Source organism: Schistocerca nitens, chromosome 8 (genome assembly GCF_023898315.1).
Source record: "Schistocerca nitens isolate TAMUIC-IGC-003100 chromosome 8, iqSchNite1.1, whole genome shotgun sequence".
Classification (NCBI taxonomy): Eukaryota; Metazoa; Arthropoda; class Insecta; order Orthoptera; family Acrididae; genus Schistocerca; species Schistocerca nitens.
In genome coordinates, this window is record NC_064621.1 from 622,432,082 (window position 1) to 622,446,158 (window position 14,077).

A 14,077-nucleotide genomic window follows, 5' to 3' on the forward strand; every position below is an offset into this window, starting at 1 on the left:
GCGTGTGATCATTGCTTGTACAGCCCTCTCGCAGTGTCCGGAGCAAGTATGGTGGGTCTGACACACCGGTGTCAATGTGTTCTTTTTTCCATTTCCAGGAGTGTATTATGAATGAATGCTTAGCACACTGGCATGAACTAAGAAAGGGAGGGAAGAATCAGAAAAAGAAAGTACGTCCATATCAGATTGAGAACAACACGTCTAAACAGGATACCCGTGTTCGAAACGAGTAATAATAAATAAACCGTTGCACTATGAAAATATTAGACAGAAGTCATGAGACTCGTGTCATCAACACATAAAGTGCTAAAGACATCGCAATAATGTCGAAACGACAAACGCTAATTCAACAAAACTTGTGGAAACCTGGGTGCTAACTAACCTCTGTAAAAAAAAGAGGGGAAGCACACAATATTAAACATGACGTTATATTTGCGGTTACAGTACAAAACTGAGGGAGAGAAACAACGTAATCAACTAGTGGAGATAATAGAGTCAGTAAGAGTAGTTCCGTTACTCCATGTCAAATAACGTACTAAAACTGAAATTGTATGTTTGTGAGTAACTGCTACGTTTTGGTAAATACCGGGTAGTTATAATTAAACTTTAGATATTTAACGCGTTACAGCACGAAACTAATTACCGTATTAGTACCAAACTTGGCAGCATTAATGTCCAGTGTATGGGGTGCATGATTTCCATGCGTCAAAGCGCCACCGTCCAGTTCCAACAATGGCCACCAGGTGCCGTGGTCAGTCATCGTGATTCATAGTCTCACACACTTGTCCAGTCACAGTGCACTTGTTGACGTGCCAACATGAGCTTGGACAAAAGGAGCAGAGCATTATTGGTGAAGCTGTTTTATATTAAAAAAAAAAAACAGTATTGTTGCAGCTGCACTTCGAGAATACCGCCGGCTGACAGGATTACGGAATGGTCGTCTTTCTCCGCCTGCTGTGCGGAGCATGAGGAAGAAGTTCGAATCAACTGGAGAACTGGGCGTCGCTGCGGGAAGAGGCAGACGGCAGGTTGCACCACACGTGGCTGACGAAGTCGCTGTTGCTATGGCAGACAACGCTGCGCGCAATTGCCGACCGTGAGGCAGTGCGCTTGCTGTGTCACGACAGTTGAACATCCCGTGCTCCACTGTACGGAAGGTGCTCCGAACCATTCTCAAATGGTATCCGTACAATATCTATATCGTAGAGCAGGTTGCACCACAGGATGCACAGTGACGTATTGATTTCGCTCTCCATTTCGTCGCAAGAATTGAAGTTGATGAGGGCTGGCCTTGGGCAATCCTCTGGACAGACGAAGCTCATATTTCTCTAGCGGGCGAAGTGAACACACAGAACTGCCGAAAGTGGGGATCTTCAGTCACTGTGCGTGAAGTTCCTCTGTATGGGTAACGTGTCACTGTATGGTGTGGCTTCACAACTACGTTGATCATTGGCCCATTCTTTTTTGTACACGTTGGCGCTCAAGGACCAAAGACGTTCAGTGCGACTGTCCGGCGTTACTGCGATGTGCTTCGCCAGCATGTCATACCCGCCCTGCAGGAGAGAGACGCATCGAACTCTTAGTTTTCATGCAAAGTAGGGCCCCACCGCACATTGCTCGTGAAGTTCACCTGCTTCTTTGAAACGATCGAATTATAACCCCATTGTTTCCAAATGCTTAGCCGGCACGATTACCTCATCTCACTCCCTGTGATTTCAGGTTGTGGGGCTACCTGAAGGGCAGGGTTTACCAAGGGAACATTCACACATGTGCTGATCTGAAGCGCAGATTATCAAGAGAGATAGCCAGCATACCTACTGACATGCTTCGTTCTGCTGTGGAGAATGCAATACTGTGCTTTCAGACTCTTCTGCACGCTGACGGGCGCCTCACTGAGCCCCCTTTGTAGCGGTAATAGTGTCGGTATGTAATGCTATGATGTACCGTAGCAGCACATTAAAAGTGTTGAACTGATTCTGCATTATTACTCTTTCCCGTGTCGTTGACATTGGTGCTACCAAGTTTAGTACTCTTACGGCAATTAGTTTCCGTATTACAATGTGTTATGAAGGGAAAGATTAATTACGCTATTGGCCATTAAAATTGCTACACCAGGAAGAAATGCAAATGATAAACGGGTATTCATTGGACAAATATTTTATACTAGAACTGACATGTGATTACATTTTCACACAATTTGGGTGCATAGATCCTGAGAAATCAGTACCCAGAACAACCACCTCTGGCCGTAATAACGGCCTTAATACGCCTGGGCATTGACTCAAACGGAGCTTGGATGGCGTGTACAGGTACAGCTGCCCAGGCAGCTGCAACGCGATACCACAGTTCATCAATAGCAGTGACTGGCGTATTGTGACGAGCCAGTTGCTCGGCCACCATTGAACAGACGTTTTCAGTTGGTGAGACATTTGGAGAATGTGCTGGCCAGGGCAGCAGTCGAACATTTTCTGTATCCAGAAAGGCCCGTACAGGACCTCCAACATGCCGTCGTCCATTATCCTGCTGAAATGTAGGGTTTCGCAGGGATCGAATGAAGGGCAGAATCACGGGTCGTAACACATCTGAAATGTAACGTCCACTGTTCAAAGTGTCGTCAATGCGAACAAGAGGCGACCGAGGCGTGTAGCCAATGGCACCTCATAACATCGCGCCGGGTGATGCGCCAGTATGGCGATAACGAATACACGCTTCCAATGTGCGTTCACAGCGATGTCGCCAAACACGGATGCGACCAAAAAATGGTTCAAATGGCTCTGAGCACTATGGGACTCAACTGCTGTGGTCATAAGTCCCCTAGAACTTAGAACTACTTAAACCTAACTAACCTAAGGACATCACACACATCCATGCCCGAGGCAGGATTCGAACCTGCGACCGTAGCGGTCGTGCGGTTCCAGACTGTAGCGCCTTTAACCGCTCGGCCACTTCGGCCGGCAGGATGCGACCATCATGATGCTGTAAACAGAACCTGGATTCATCCGAAAAAATGACGATTTGCCATTGGTGCACCCAGGTTCGTCGTTGAGTACACCATTGCAGGCACTCCTGTCTGTGATGCAGCGTCAAGGGTAACCGCAGCCACGGTCCCCCAGCTGATAGTCCATGCTGCTGCAAACGTCGTCGAACTGTTAGTGCTGATGGTTGTTGTCTTGCAAACGTCCCCATCTGTTGACTCCGGGATTGAGACGTGACTGCACGATCCGTTACAGCCATGCGGATAAGATGCCTGTCAACTCGACTGCTAGTAATACGAGGCCGTTGGGATCCAACACGGCGTTCCGTATTACCCTTCTGGACCCACTGAGCCCATATTCTGCTAACAGTCATTGTATCTCGACCAACGCGAGCAGCAATGTCGCGATACGATAAACCGCAATCGCGATAGGCTACAATCCGACCTTTATTAAAGTCGGAAACGTGATGGTACGCATTGCTCCTCCTTACACGAGGCATCAGAACAACGTTTCACCAGGCAACGCCGGTCAACTGCTGTTTGTGTATGAGAAATCGGTTGGAAACTTTCCTCATATCAACACGTTGTAGGTGTCGCCACCAGCACCAACCTTGTGTGAATGCTCTGAAAAGCTAATCATTTACATATCAGAGCATCTTCTTCCTGTCGGTTAAATTTCGCGTCTGTAGCACGTCATCTTCGTGGTGTAGCAATTTTAATGGCCAGTAGTGTATAACCACCCGGCACTTTTAAATCTACATGTACACTCTTGTCACTCTTAATGCTGACTGTGTGATCTGGACTGTGAGCTGAAGGAAAAGTCGTTAATTTTTGCGCGAAATTTCGTGAAAGAGTGTATGTACTATGAAAAAGTACTTAATACACACAATTCGCTTAAGAGGCATCTGCTACATGTTCTTGAATTCACACAAGTAATTTTTAGTACATGGAAAACGTCAGTCGGGCTTAAGGAGGCCCCTCACGGAGAACTCCCGAAGTCGGCTGGAAAACATAGCAGGTTGGTCAGTCGCAGCTTCGTGCCTCACACGCCCCTAACGTTTCCGCAGGCACAGCCGACTTCTTCGGGCTCAACCACTACACGTCGGACCTCGTCACATCTAGCAGCGCCGGAGTGCAGCCCTCCAAGACCTACGACACAGGAGTCGTCACGTCGCCTTTCGAAGGTTACCCGTCCGGCGGCTGGGTAACGGTAAGCATGCCACTGTACGTCGTGGAGCGACAGTTCAGGGATATAGCAACACCTAAAGGTGTCAGTGTTTACTACTCAACCGATTTAGCTGTACAAGTGTAGTGGCTGTTTATAGAGTGTTGTCAGACGTAAGGGCCTTGAAGGCCTGTACGGAAGGTGTTTTGTGTGTGTGTGTGTGTGTGTGTTCATGTGGATGCTCCGTAATCTCCCTGGCTGTGTACTCTGGAATGGCAGTTTAGGAAGGACAGCTCCACTGAACATTGTAACTACACCTTAAGCCATCTGTATATTGTGCAATAGTAATTTATGAATTGAAGTTATACACCTATAGATGGCAGTTGACTGGAATAGTCTCTTTCAAATTCTGAAGGTGGCAGGGGTAAAATACAGCGAGCGAAAGGCTATTTACAATTTGTACAGAAACCAGATGGCAGTTATAAGAGTCGAGGGACATGAAAGGGAAGCAGTGGTTGGGAAGGAAGTGAGACACGGTTGTAGCCTCTCCCCGATGTTATTCAATCTGTATATTTAGCAAGCAGCAAAGGAAACAAAAGAAAAATTCGGAGTAGGTATTAAAATCCATGGAGAAGAAATAAAAACTTTGAGATTCACCGATGACATTGTAATTCTGTCAGAGACAGCAATGGACTTGGAAGAGCAGTTGAACGCAATCGACAGTGTCTTGAAAGGAGGATATAAGATGAACATCAACAAAAGCAAAACGAGGATAATGGAATGTAGTCGAATTAAGTCGGGTGATGCTGAGGGAATTAGGTTAGGAAATGGGACACTTAAAGTAGTAAACGAGTTTTGCTATTTGGGGAGCAAAATAACTGATGATGGTCGAAGTAGAGAGGATATAAAATGCAGACTGGCAATGGCAAGGAAAGCATTTCTGAAGAAGAGAAATTTGTTAACATCGAGTATAGATTCGTCAGGAAGTCGTTTCTGAAAGTATTTGTATAGAGTGTAGCCATGTATGGAAGTGAAACATGGACGATAAGTAGTTCGGACAAGAAGAGAATAGAAGCTTTTGAAATGTGGTGCTACAGAAGAATGCTGAATATTACGTAGATGGGTAGATCACGTAACTAATGAGGAGGTATTGAATAGAATTGGGGAGAAGAGGAGTTTGTGGCACAACGTGACTAGAAGAAGGAATCGATTGGTAGAAAAAGTTCTGAGGAATCAACGGATCACCAATTTAGTACTGGAGGGCAGCGTGGAGGGTAAAAATCGTAGAGGGAGACCAAGAGATGAATACACTAAGCAGATTCAGAAGGATGTAGGTTGCAGTAGGTACTGGGAGATGAAGCAGCTTGCACAGGATAGAGTAGCATGGAGAGCTGCATCAAACCAGTCTCAGGACTGAAGACCACAACGGCAACAGATGGCAGTGAATAGTCCTTAGCTACACATCTGCTCATTGTGAAGTGAAATATTATGGAGTATAATTAGACCTAATGACTGAAACTTCCTGGAAGATTAAAAGTGTGAAGCTAACAGTACTCGAAACTGGGACTTTTGCCATTCTCGGGCAAGTACTGTACCAACTGTGCTACCACAGCAGGACTCACAACCGCTCCTCACATCTCTACTTCCGCCAGTATCTCATCCTCTACCTTGTAAACTTCATTCTGGAAACAATCCCCCGGAGTGTGGCTAACCCTTGTCTCCGTAACGCCCTTTCTTCCAGTAATGCTAGTCCCGGGAGTTTCGTGGGAGAACTATTGGGAATTTTGGAAGGGAGGAGATGAGGTACTGACGGAAGTAAGGCTGTGAGGGCGGGTTGTATTTCATAGCTCAGTCGATACAGCACTTCGCGAAAGGCAAAAGTCCAAAATTCGAGTCCCAGTCTGGCAAAGAGTTTTAATCTCCCAGTAAACACATTCTGGAAACGCCTAAAGGCTGCAGTGGTTGCTCTTTAAGATGTTCAGTTGTATTGGAGTTTGGGGACTACAGCCATGCAAATTACAACTGAAGGATACAGTAGCAACACCTGAAGCTGCAAAGCTGTTCACTGCGCACTGTCGGTTTATGTGGTATAGCTACACCTAAAGGTTTTAGCTACTATGTCATAAGAGGACCAGTTTTAATTTGTGCAATGACAGGTTCAAATGGCTCTGAGCACTATGGGACTCAACTGCTGTGGTCATAAGTCCCCTAGAACTTAGAACTACTTAAACCTAACTAACCTAAGGACAGCACACAACACCCAGCCATCACGAGGCAGAGAAAATCCCTGACCCCGCCGGGAATCGAACCCGGGAACCCGGGCGTGGGAAGCGAGAACGCTACCGCACGACCACGAGATGCGGGCTGCAATGACAGTTTAAGGGGTATAGCACCTACACGCTGCAGTGGCTACCCCTTAAACCATCCAGCTGTACATCGTGGAGTGACAAATTAGGGACTACAGTCACGAATATAGGTGAAACTTCCTGGCAGATTAAAACTGTGTGCCGGACCGAGACTCGAACTCGGGACCTTTGCCTTTAGCGGGCAAGTGCTCTACCAACTGAGCTACCCAGGCACGACTCACGGCCCCTCCTCACAGCTTTACTTTTGCCAGTACCTCGTTTGGAAGGTGTGAGGAGGGACCGTGAGTCGTGTTTGGGTAGCTCAGTTGGTAGAGCACTTGCCCACGAAAGGTAAAGGTCCCGAGTAGACCTTCCAAACGAGGTACTGACAGAAGTAAAGCTGTGAAGAGGGGCCGTGAGTCGTGCTTGGGTAGCTCAGTTGGTAGAGCACTTGCCCGCGAAAGGCAAAGGTCCCGAGTTCGAGTCTCGGTCCGGCACACAGTTTTAATCTGTCAGGAAGTTTCACATCAGCACACTCTCCGCTGCAGAGTGCAAATCTCATTCTGGGGACAAATATAGGTTTTTGTGACTACTGCCCATGCTGTACAGTGTGGAATAGCAGTTTAAGGAGTACTAGTATTGTATGTGGTCGAAATTCGACCAACTGCGTCAGCGGACTTCATCTGTGATAGTAGATGTCATGTCTCTTAAAGTGGCTGAAATTTTAGCTGCAGGACTGATCCGTGGCAAATGCTGCACTGTAGCTACGTGTCTTCTTGAAATAATTCTCTGATTTCTCTTTAATTGTTCGATCATTTGATGGGAGTCTTTGATAAACTGTGTTGAAAAATAAATTTTGTGTTAATGGCGGCAAATAAACTTTGGCCTTATGACAACACTTCAGCCGCTAAATGATGTGCATTACAAAATCTACGCTGTACATTCATCAAACCGCAATTGCAGTTCTCAGAATTATTTGGAATTATGTTCAGTCCACATTTAAATGTATCTTTCAGAACGATAATAGAATTATCTGCATTATTCGCATTTCTTTCTCTACACAAGAATTGTGTCTAGCTCTTCGCGTTTTAGTCCGACCCATTAATATTCTTATTCGAGGCATAGCCTAAAACAAATATAGTTTCCTCATAATAGGGGACGTTGTGGCTACTCAAAATGAAGATACTGAAAGTTAGGAACGCAGTGAATGTGGTGACGGCGACAAACGAACACAGAGTTAGTTCTGTTTACTCTTACATGAAAGTAACGGAAAAAACGATTCTAATAAACAACGTTTGTCGTCGCCGATGGTTTCGTTATTACGTTTCGTTTTCCACTGTTGACAAGATCAAGGAAGTAGCAGTTGCAGCACTACACCTGTCCGCTATGCGTGTGTTACTGCAAATGAACGATTTGCAACAGTTAAACGTAAACGTCCCTAGAACACAAATCCACGAAAGGGCGTTGTTACTTTCGAGTGTCGTTTCTGCCATAGTGCCTGATCGTTAGGCGTGGTAGAAATGGCTCTGAGCACTATCGGACTTAACAGCTGTGGTCATCAGTCCCATAGAACTTAGAACTACTTAAATCTAACTAACCTAAGGACATCACACACATCCATGCCCGAGGCAGGATTCGAACCTGCGACCGTAGCAGTCTCGCGGTTCCGGACTGCGCGCCTAGAACCGCGAGACCACCGAGGCGTGGTAGAAATGGGTAGCAATGTCAGAGATAAAGGAAAAGTTTTCATGCGTGTATGGGTCTATTATTTATGCACATGATTTTTTTTTCTTTTGTGTGTACCTACGGCTAAGTTTCTTTCGAATTATGTAAGTTTCGTTGAGCTCCTTACATCATTAATTTAAAAGTAGTTACTTCAATTTTCGATGTTCAAGTATTAAATAAAACAGATGCAGTATTAAATAAAACAGATGCAGTGTTAAATAAAAGAGATACATTATCATTACGAATGTCCACACTGCTATTTCTTTCTCTAAGCAGAACTTGTATCTATCTAGCTTCTCGTCTCTCACTGTGACCCGTTAGTATTCTCCTTCTATACATATCCTAAAACAAATATAGTATCCTGTAAGGGTACTGGTGTGTAGTATCTGTAAGTGGTTGTTCTTTGGAGGGCGACAATGCCCAGTGGCGCAGAGAGTCGCAAGCAGAGGCAGTTGTTGAGAGGCTGTGGAAAGTGTGGGCTGCGTGAGCCAAAGGCGGTTGCGTACCGAAGGATTTATCTCTATGTTTAATAGTAGTGGCACACAGTTTGAATAATAGCGTGTTTATGTTTGTGCAGTGTGATAAAGGAAATAAATTAAATTTTACCAGTTCATAATGCGCCTCCATCAGTTAGTACCACACCATTGCATTTAACAAAGTACGAAGTCTCGATACACACGGTCAACTACAACAAGAGGATTGTAACGTAATAATTATTAATTAACCCACATAATCTCCAAGGAGAAGGGAGCTTATAATCCGAATAATAAGGGAAGTCGGAAGTCGTAGTTATTCAAAATTAAGAAATTAAATTAGGAACTTAATAATCAGGAATAATTAGGAACTTGCTTCAAATCTTCTGGTAATGGCAGCAGATCGCCACACAGTTACTCTTACAGAAAAGTAAGTGAAATAACGACGCCAATATACAACGTTGCACACAGACTTCCTTACTACCAAATGTTGATTTTTTCCCTGCTTACAACATCTAAGACCTGGCATTTGTCGCATTGTAGCTGCCCGGTAAGCATGTTTTACTGTAAATGAACTTTGTAAACATAATAGCCCCTAGAATGCGATTTCACGAAATGTTGTGAGTTTCGTGTGTCATTTCTATCATAGCACCTGATAGGCGCGCAGCTAGAGGTTGGTTGTTCTTCAATTTTCGATGCTCTGGTATTGGAGATTTTAATGCGTGGTAGAGAACGTGACATCAGTGGTATGAACGTGAAAGCTTCTACTTCCTTTTACTGCTCTTAACGGCTATATGCACACTTTATTTTTTTCTTTGTGCACGTCTATGGCAAAGTACCTTTCGAATTATATAAGGGTCGTTGGCCTCCCTGTACAATTAATATTAAAAATCGGTACTTCAATTTTCGTGTTCAAGTATTAATATTACGGTAAGTACACTTAAATTCTGCACTGGCTGCTGCTTGAGCTACCGAGCTCCAGATTTTGGAGTGACTGTTTACCGAACGTAGTTATATCTGAATGCTGCTGTGCCTCATCAAAAAACCGGCTTTTGCTGCTTGTCATTGGTTGCAGGAAGTGCCGTGGGGTCTGCGAAAACTCCTCAACTGGCTGCACCGGTCTTACCCCGGATACCCGTTTTTCATCACTGAGAACGGGTGGTTGGACCCGCCAGGAGTTCTTAACGACACGGGCCGCATCCACTACTACAACGTGAGTGTTAGCGGTGACGCTGCAATTTTTATTTCCTTCATCCAAATAGACGATAAGAAAAGAAGTCACTATTAACCACGGAAAACATCAAGGCTCTGAAGCTGTGATTTACAGGGTGCTGCAATTAAACCAGCATTTATTCTTAGTGCGCGTAAGCTTTGGAAGTACTGGGTGGCGAGTAACCAAGGTCACCACTGCGTTCCCCAACACAAAGCATTTTAGCAACCATGGAGCAGTGCACGAAGCAACAACGGTCATTTGCAGTGAAAGCGCCCTACCAAAGCGGCAGCTATGTTGCCGCTCAGCGTCGTTTCTGGGCGCATTTTCAAATTAATCGTAATAGGCCTGTGCCTTCGGTTAACTCAATAATAACTCGGGTCTAAAACTTTGAAAACGTCGGTGAAACAACAAGGGAAAGAGACGGCAGAGCGAAGACAGTGCGTACTCCAGAGAATGTGGAACGTGTAAGAATCGCTGTGGGAAGAATCCCCCCGAGATCAGCGCATAGACAGACTATTCCGCTTGGAATTTCTGAAGGGACTGACCGAAGGAATTTGAGGTTAGACTTTCATCACCACCCATACAAAATCCAAGTGGTTAACGCTTTGAATAATAACGACTTCGTAGTCCGACAGCATTTCTGTGAAAGTCTTTTGCAAATGATTGAAGAAAACGAGGAGCTTGTTCACAACCTCTGGATGAGTGACGAGGCAAATTTGCACCTCAATGGATATGTGAACAAACAGAACTTTAGATACTGGAGTGATGAGAACCCTCACCATCTCCATGAAAAACCCCTGCACTCAACCAAGGTAACAGTTTGGTGTGCAATGTCCTCGTTGGGAATAATAGGCCCTTTGTTTTCAGAATTAAAGAGGGCAATCTATTACCGTGAATGCTGAACGCTATTCAGCAATGTTAAGGACATTCTTCATACCTTAGCTTCGTCAATATGCAGCTAAGCCGCAGATGGAGCAACAAGTCACACAGCCCGTGTGAGCCTTAATGTTCTCAATGAAGTTTTTCCTAACCGAGTGATCAAGAATGGAGCAATTGCTCGCCCCCCTACCCCCTTCAACCGACCTTACAGCTTGTGATATTTTACTTATGGGGTTACCTTAAGAGCAAAGTGTACGAAGAATGACCTCATTTAACATATTATTAATGCTAGAAATCCAGAGAATTCCTCAGGTTATGTTCCATCATGTGATGGACAGCTTCATAAATCACCTGCGAGAATGCCGTGATCCAGAAGGACGCCGTCTTGCTGATGTTATTTTCAAACAGTGAAAAAAAAAGTGTTGATGTTTCTTAAATGCTTTTTAACGTAGAATAAGACTGTATGAATAAAAATTTTGATATCTGCATCCGTGTTTATTTCACACTATTTAAAAAATGCTGGTTTGACTGCCGCACCCTGTATTTATTCGAATAACACTTTTCGAGAGTATGATAAATAAACTTTGATTTTGTTTCTTTGTCTTTAGTTTTCGTTGCTTCCAGACTTACTCCATTCTCCAAGAGTGTCGTTCCATTTCTTCCTGCGTCCACTTCCTTCCATTTTGCGGTGACCCAACTCTGTTTCTTCCCTTACGTTGGGAACAATAGCTATTGACAATATTCAACACCAGAGTCCACTATTCGATAACATGTCGTTGGCTAAAAGATTTGTAATCTTTTATATAGACTTAAATCAGTATGCATTTTTATTATCGTGAGATTTTAATCTCTATACAACAGTGACAAAATATTTTCTTGAAATGACAGTTTAATCATGCATAATGTTATCGTCTCACCGCCTATTAATCTTCTAGTTACGTTTCTTGCCTCCACAGAGTGTAAATTTGTTATTTACATCTTCTAAGTGTGATGCAGACTCTTTTATCGAAACAGATGCAATCGGAAATCGCTCAAATCACTTTCTTTAAATGCTTAAATTCGAAAATACTTGCTGGTGAAAAACAATAACACATCGTCGCTAAGATCGATAAATTAGTGGTGCTATTTGACTCTATCTCACTTAATTATTTCCGTATAAGTGTTTCTTGAAGCTATGGTGTGATAAATTATGTTGAGGCAGAAATTCCGAAATCAGGTACTGAATTACAAGAGGTACCCGGAGCAGATATAGACACAAATCACAAATTAGTAATTATAAACAGTAGGTTAAAGTTAGAGAGAATCGTCAGCCTCAATCAATGGGAAAGGAATGAGATGCGGAATTAGTGAGGAATGAGTTTCGTTTGAAGTCCGCTAAGACTCTAGATACTGATATGATGAATACCGCAGAAGACTGCTCAGGTGAGGACGAATCGACATCTTAAAAAAAGAAAGTCACAGAAGTTGGACAGACAAATAAAAGTACAATGAAGGTAGCTGCGAAGAAATACTGCCTAACAGAAGAAATACTCCAACTAATCGACAAAAGAAAGAATTTAAAAAGACAGGACTACACCAATATAAAAAATATAGGAATGAAATAAATAAGAAGTGAAGGAATGTTAAGATGAAATAGCTGCAGGAAGAATGTGAAGAAATTGAAAAAGAAACGCTCGTTGCACGGAACGATTCAACATACAAAAAAATCGAAACAATCTTCTATGACATTGAAAGCAAGACTGCAGGAGAAACACTATTCAACGTAACGGAAACAGCGGATAGGCCGAAAGAATAAATGAAAGGCCTCTACGAGGCAGAGGAATTGTCTGTTCGCGTGACAGAAAAAGATCTGGAAGTTGGTTTGAAAGGCGTAGGGGATCCAGTATTGCAGTCAGAGTTTGGTAGAGCATTGGAAGACTTGCGATAAAACAAGCCAGAACACATAGATAACACTCTTTCGGTGTTTTTGAAATCACTGTGGGAAATAACTACCAAACACCTATTCAAGTTGATGTATAGAATCTTTGAGATTCTACCGTGAGACTTTTTGGAAAAGTATCATCCGCACAATTCCGAAGATAACAAGGGCAGATAAATGCGAGTACTATCGCACAATCAGCTTAACAGCTCGTGCATCCAAGTTGCTTTCGGGAATAATATACAAAACAATTGAAAAGAAAGCTGATGGTCTGTTGGGTGTCGATCAGTTTGACTTTAGGAATGGTAAAGGCCCCTAGACGCAGTTCTGACGTTGGATAGATAATGGAAACAAAGCTTTGAAAAATCAAGACACGTTCTTGTGATTTGTCGACCCAGAAAAAGCGTTCGACTATGTAAAATGCTGCAAAATGTTGTGAATTCTGAATAAAATAGGACGCTATAGGGAAGGACATGTAATAAACAATTTGTATAAAGACCAAAGAGGATCAATGGAATACAGAAACGAAGTGCTTGGATTAAAATGGGTGTAAGTCAGGGATGAATTCTTTCGCCCCTATTGTCTAATCTCTACGTTGAATATGCAATAACGGAAAAAGGCAAGTTCAGGAATGCAATTAAAATTCGTGGTGAAAGATCAGTGATAAGTTTTGCTCTTAGACGCTGAAAACGAGGAAGAATTACAGGACATCACGATTGGGTTACTCCTCATTACCTTCGTCTATCATCGGTGTGTGTTCAGTACACACACCGAAGATAGACGATGGTAATGAGGAGTAGCAAAAATGAGATTATGGAGTAACATAAAAATCTGGGGACGCAAAGTAGATGAACTGAAGAAGTCTGCTAACTTGGAAGTCTAATAGCGTATGGCGGACGAAGCAAGGAGGACCCAAAAAGCTGAAGAACCGTGGACTCTGCGGAAAACGGAAAGGAAGAGAATCTAAGCTTTTGAGATATGATGCTATAGAAGGATGTTGAAAGTTAAGTGAAATGAAAAAAAATAAATAAATTGTATGGCGCTGTTGGCCTGGAGCTCCCACTTGGGGAAGTTAAGGCCACCGAGTTGGAGGTCTTTTTAGTTGACGCCACGTTGGGCGACTTGCGTGTCGATGGTGATGAAATCACAATGAGGACAATACAAACCCAGTTCCTGAGCGGAGGAAATCTCCGACCAGGTCGAGAATCAAACTGGGGCATGCTACAAGACAGTCAGACACGCTGACCACTCAGCTAAGGGTGTGGACTGATCAGATGAAATGGTGAGATAAAAAGTGAGGATGTTCACCCCAGAATTGCCAGAATAGGAATGTGTGGAAAACATCGACAGGGAGGGGCAGGATGGTAGGACATATTTTAAGACAT

General features: G+C 43.7%; 1 protein-coding gene across 1 annotated transcript in view; it reads left to right on the forward strand.

Annotated features, from left to right (window-relative positions):
- LOC126199702 (myrosinase 1-like) overlaps window positions 1–14,077 on the forward strand; it is a 66,148-nt gene that overhangs the window by 34,017 nt on the left and 18,054 nt on the right. The window contains exons 3-4 of the mRNA XM_049936629.1: window positions 4,042–4,184; window positions 9,758–9,895. Of these exons, the coding sequence (XP_049792586.1) occupies window positions 4,042–4,184; window positions 9,758–9,895 (281 nt within the window). The remainder of the gene's footprint in view (window positions 1–4,041; window positions 4,185–9,757; window positions 9,896–14,077) is intronic.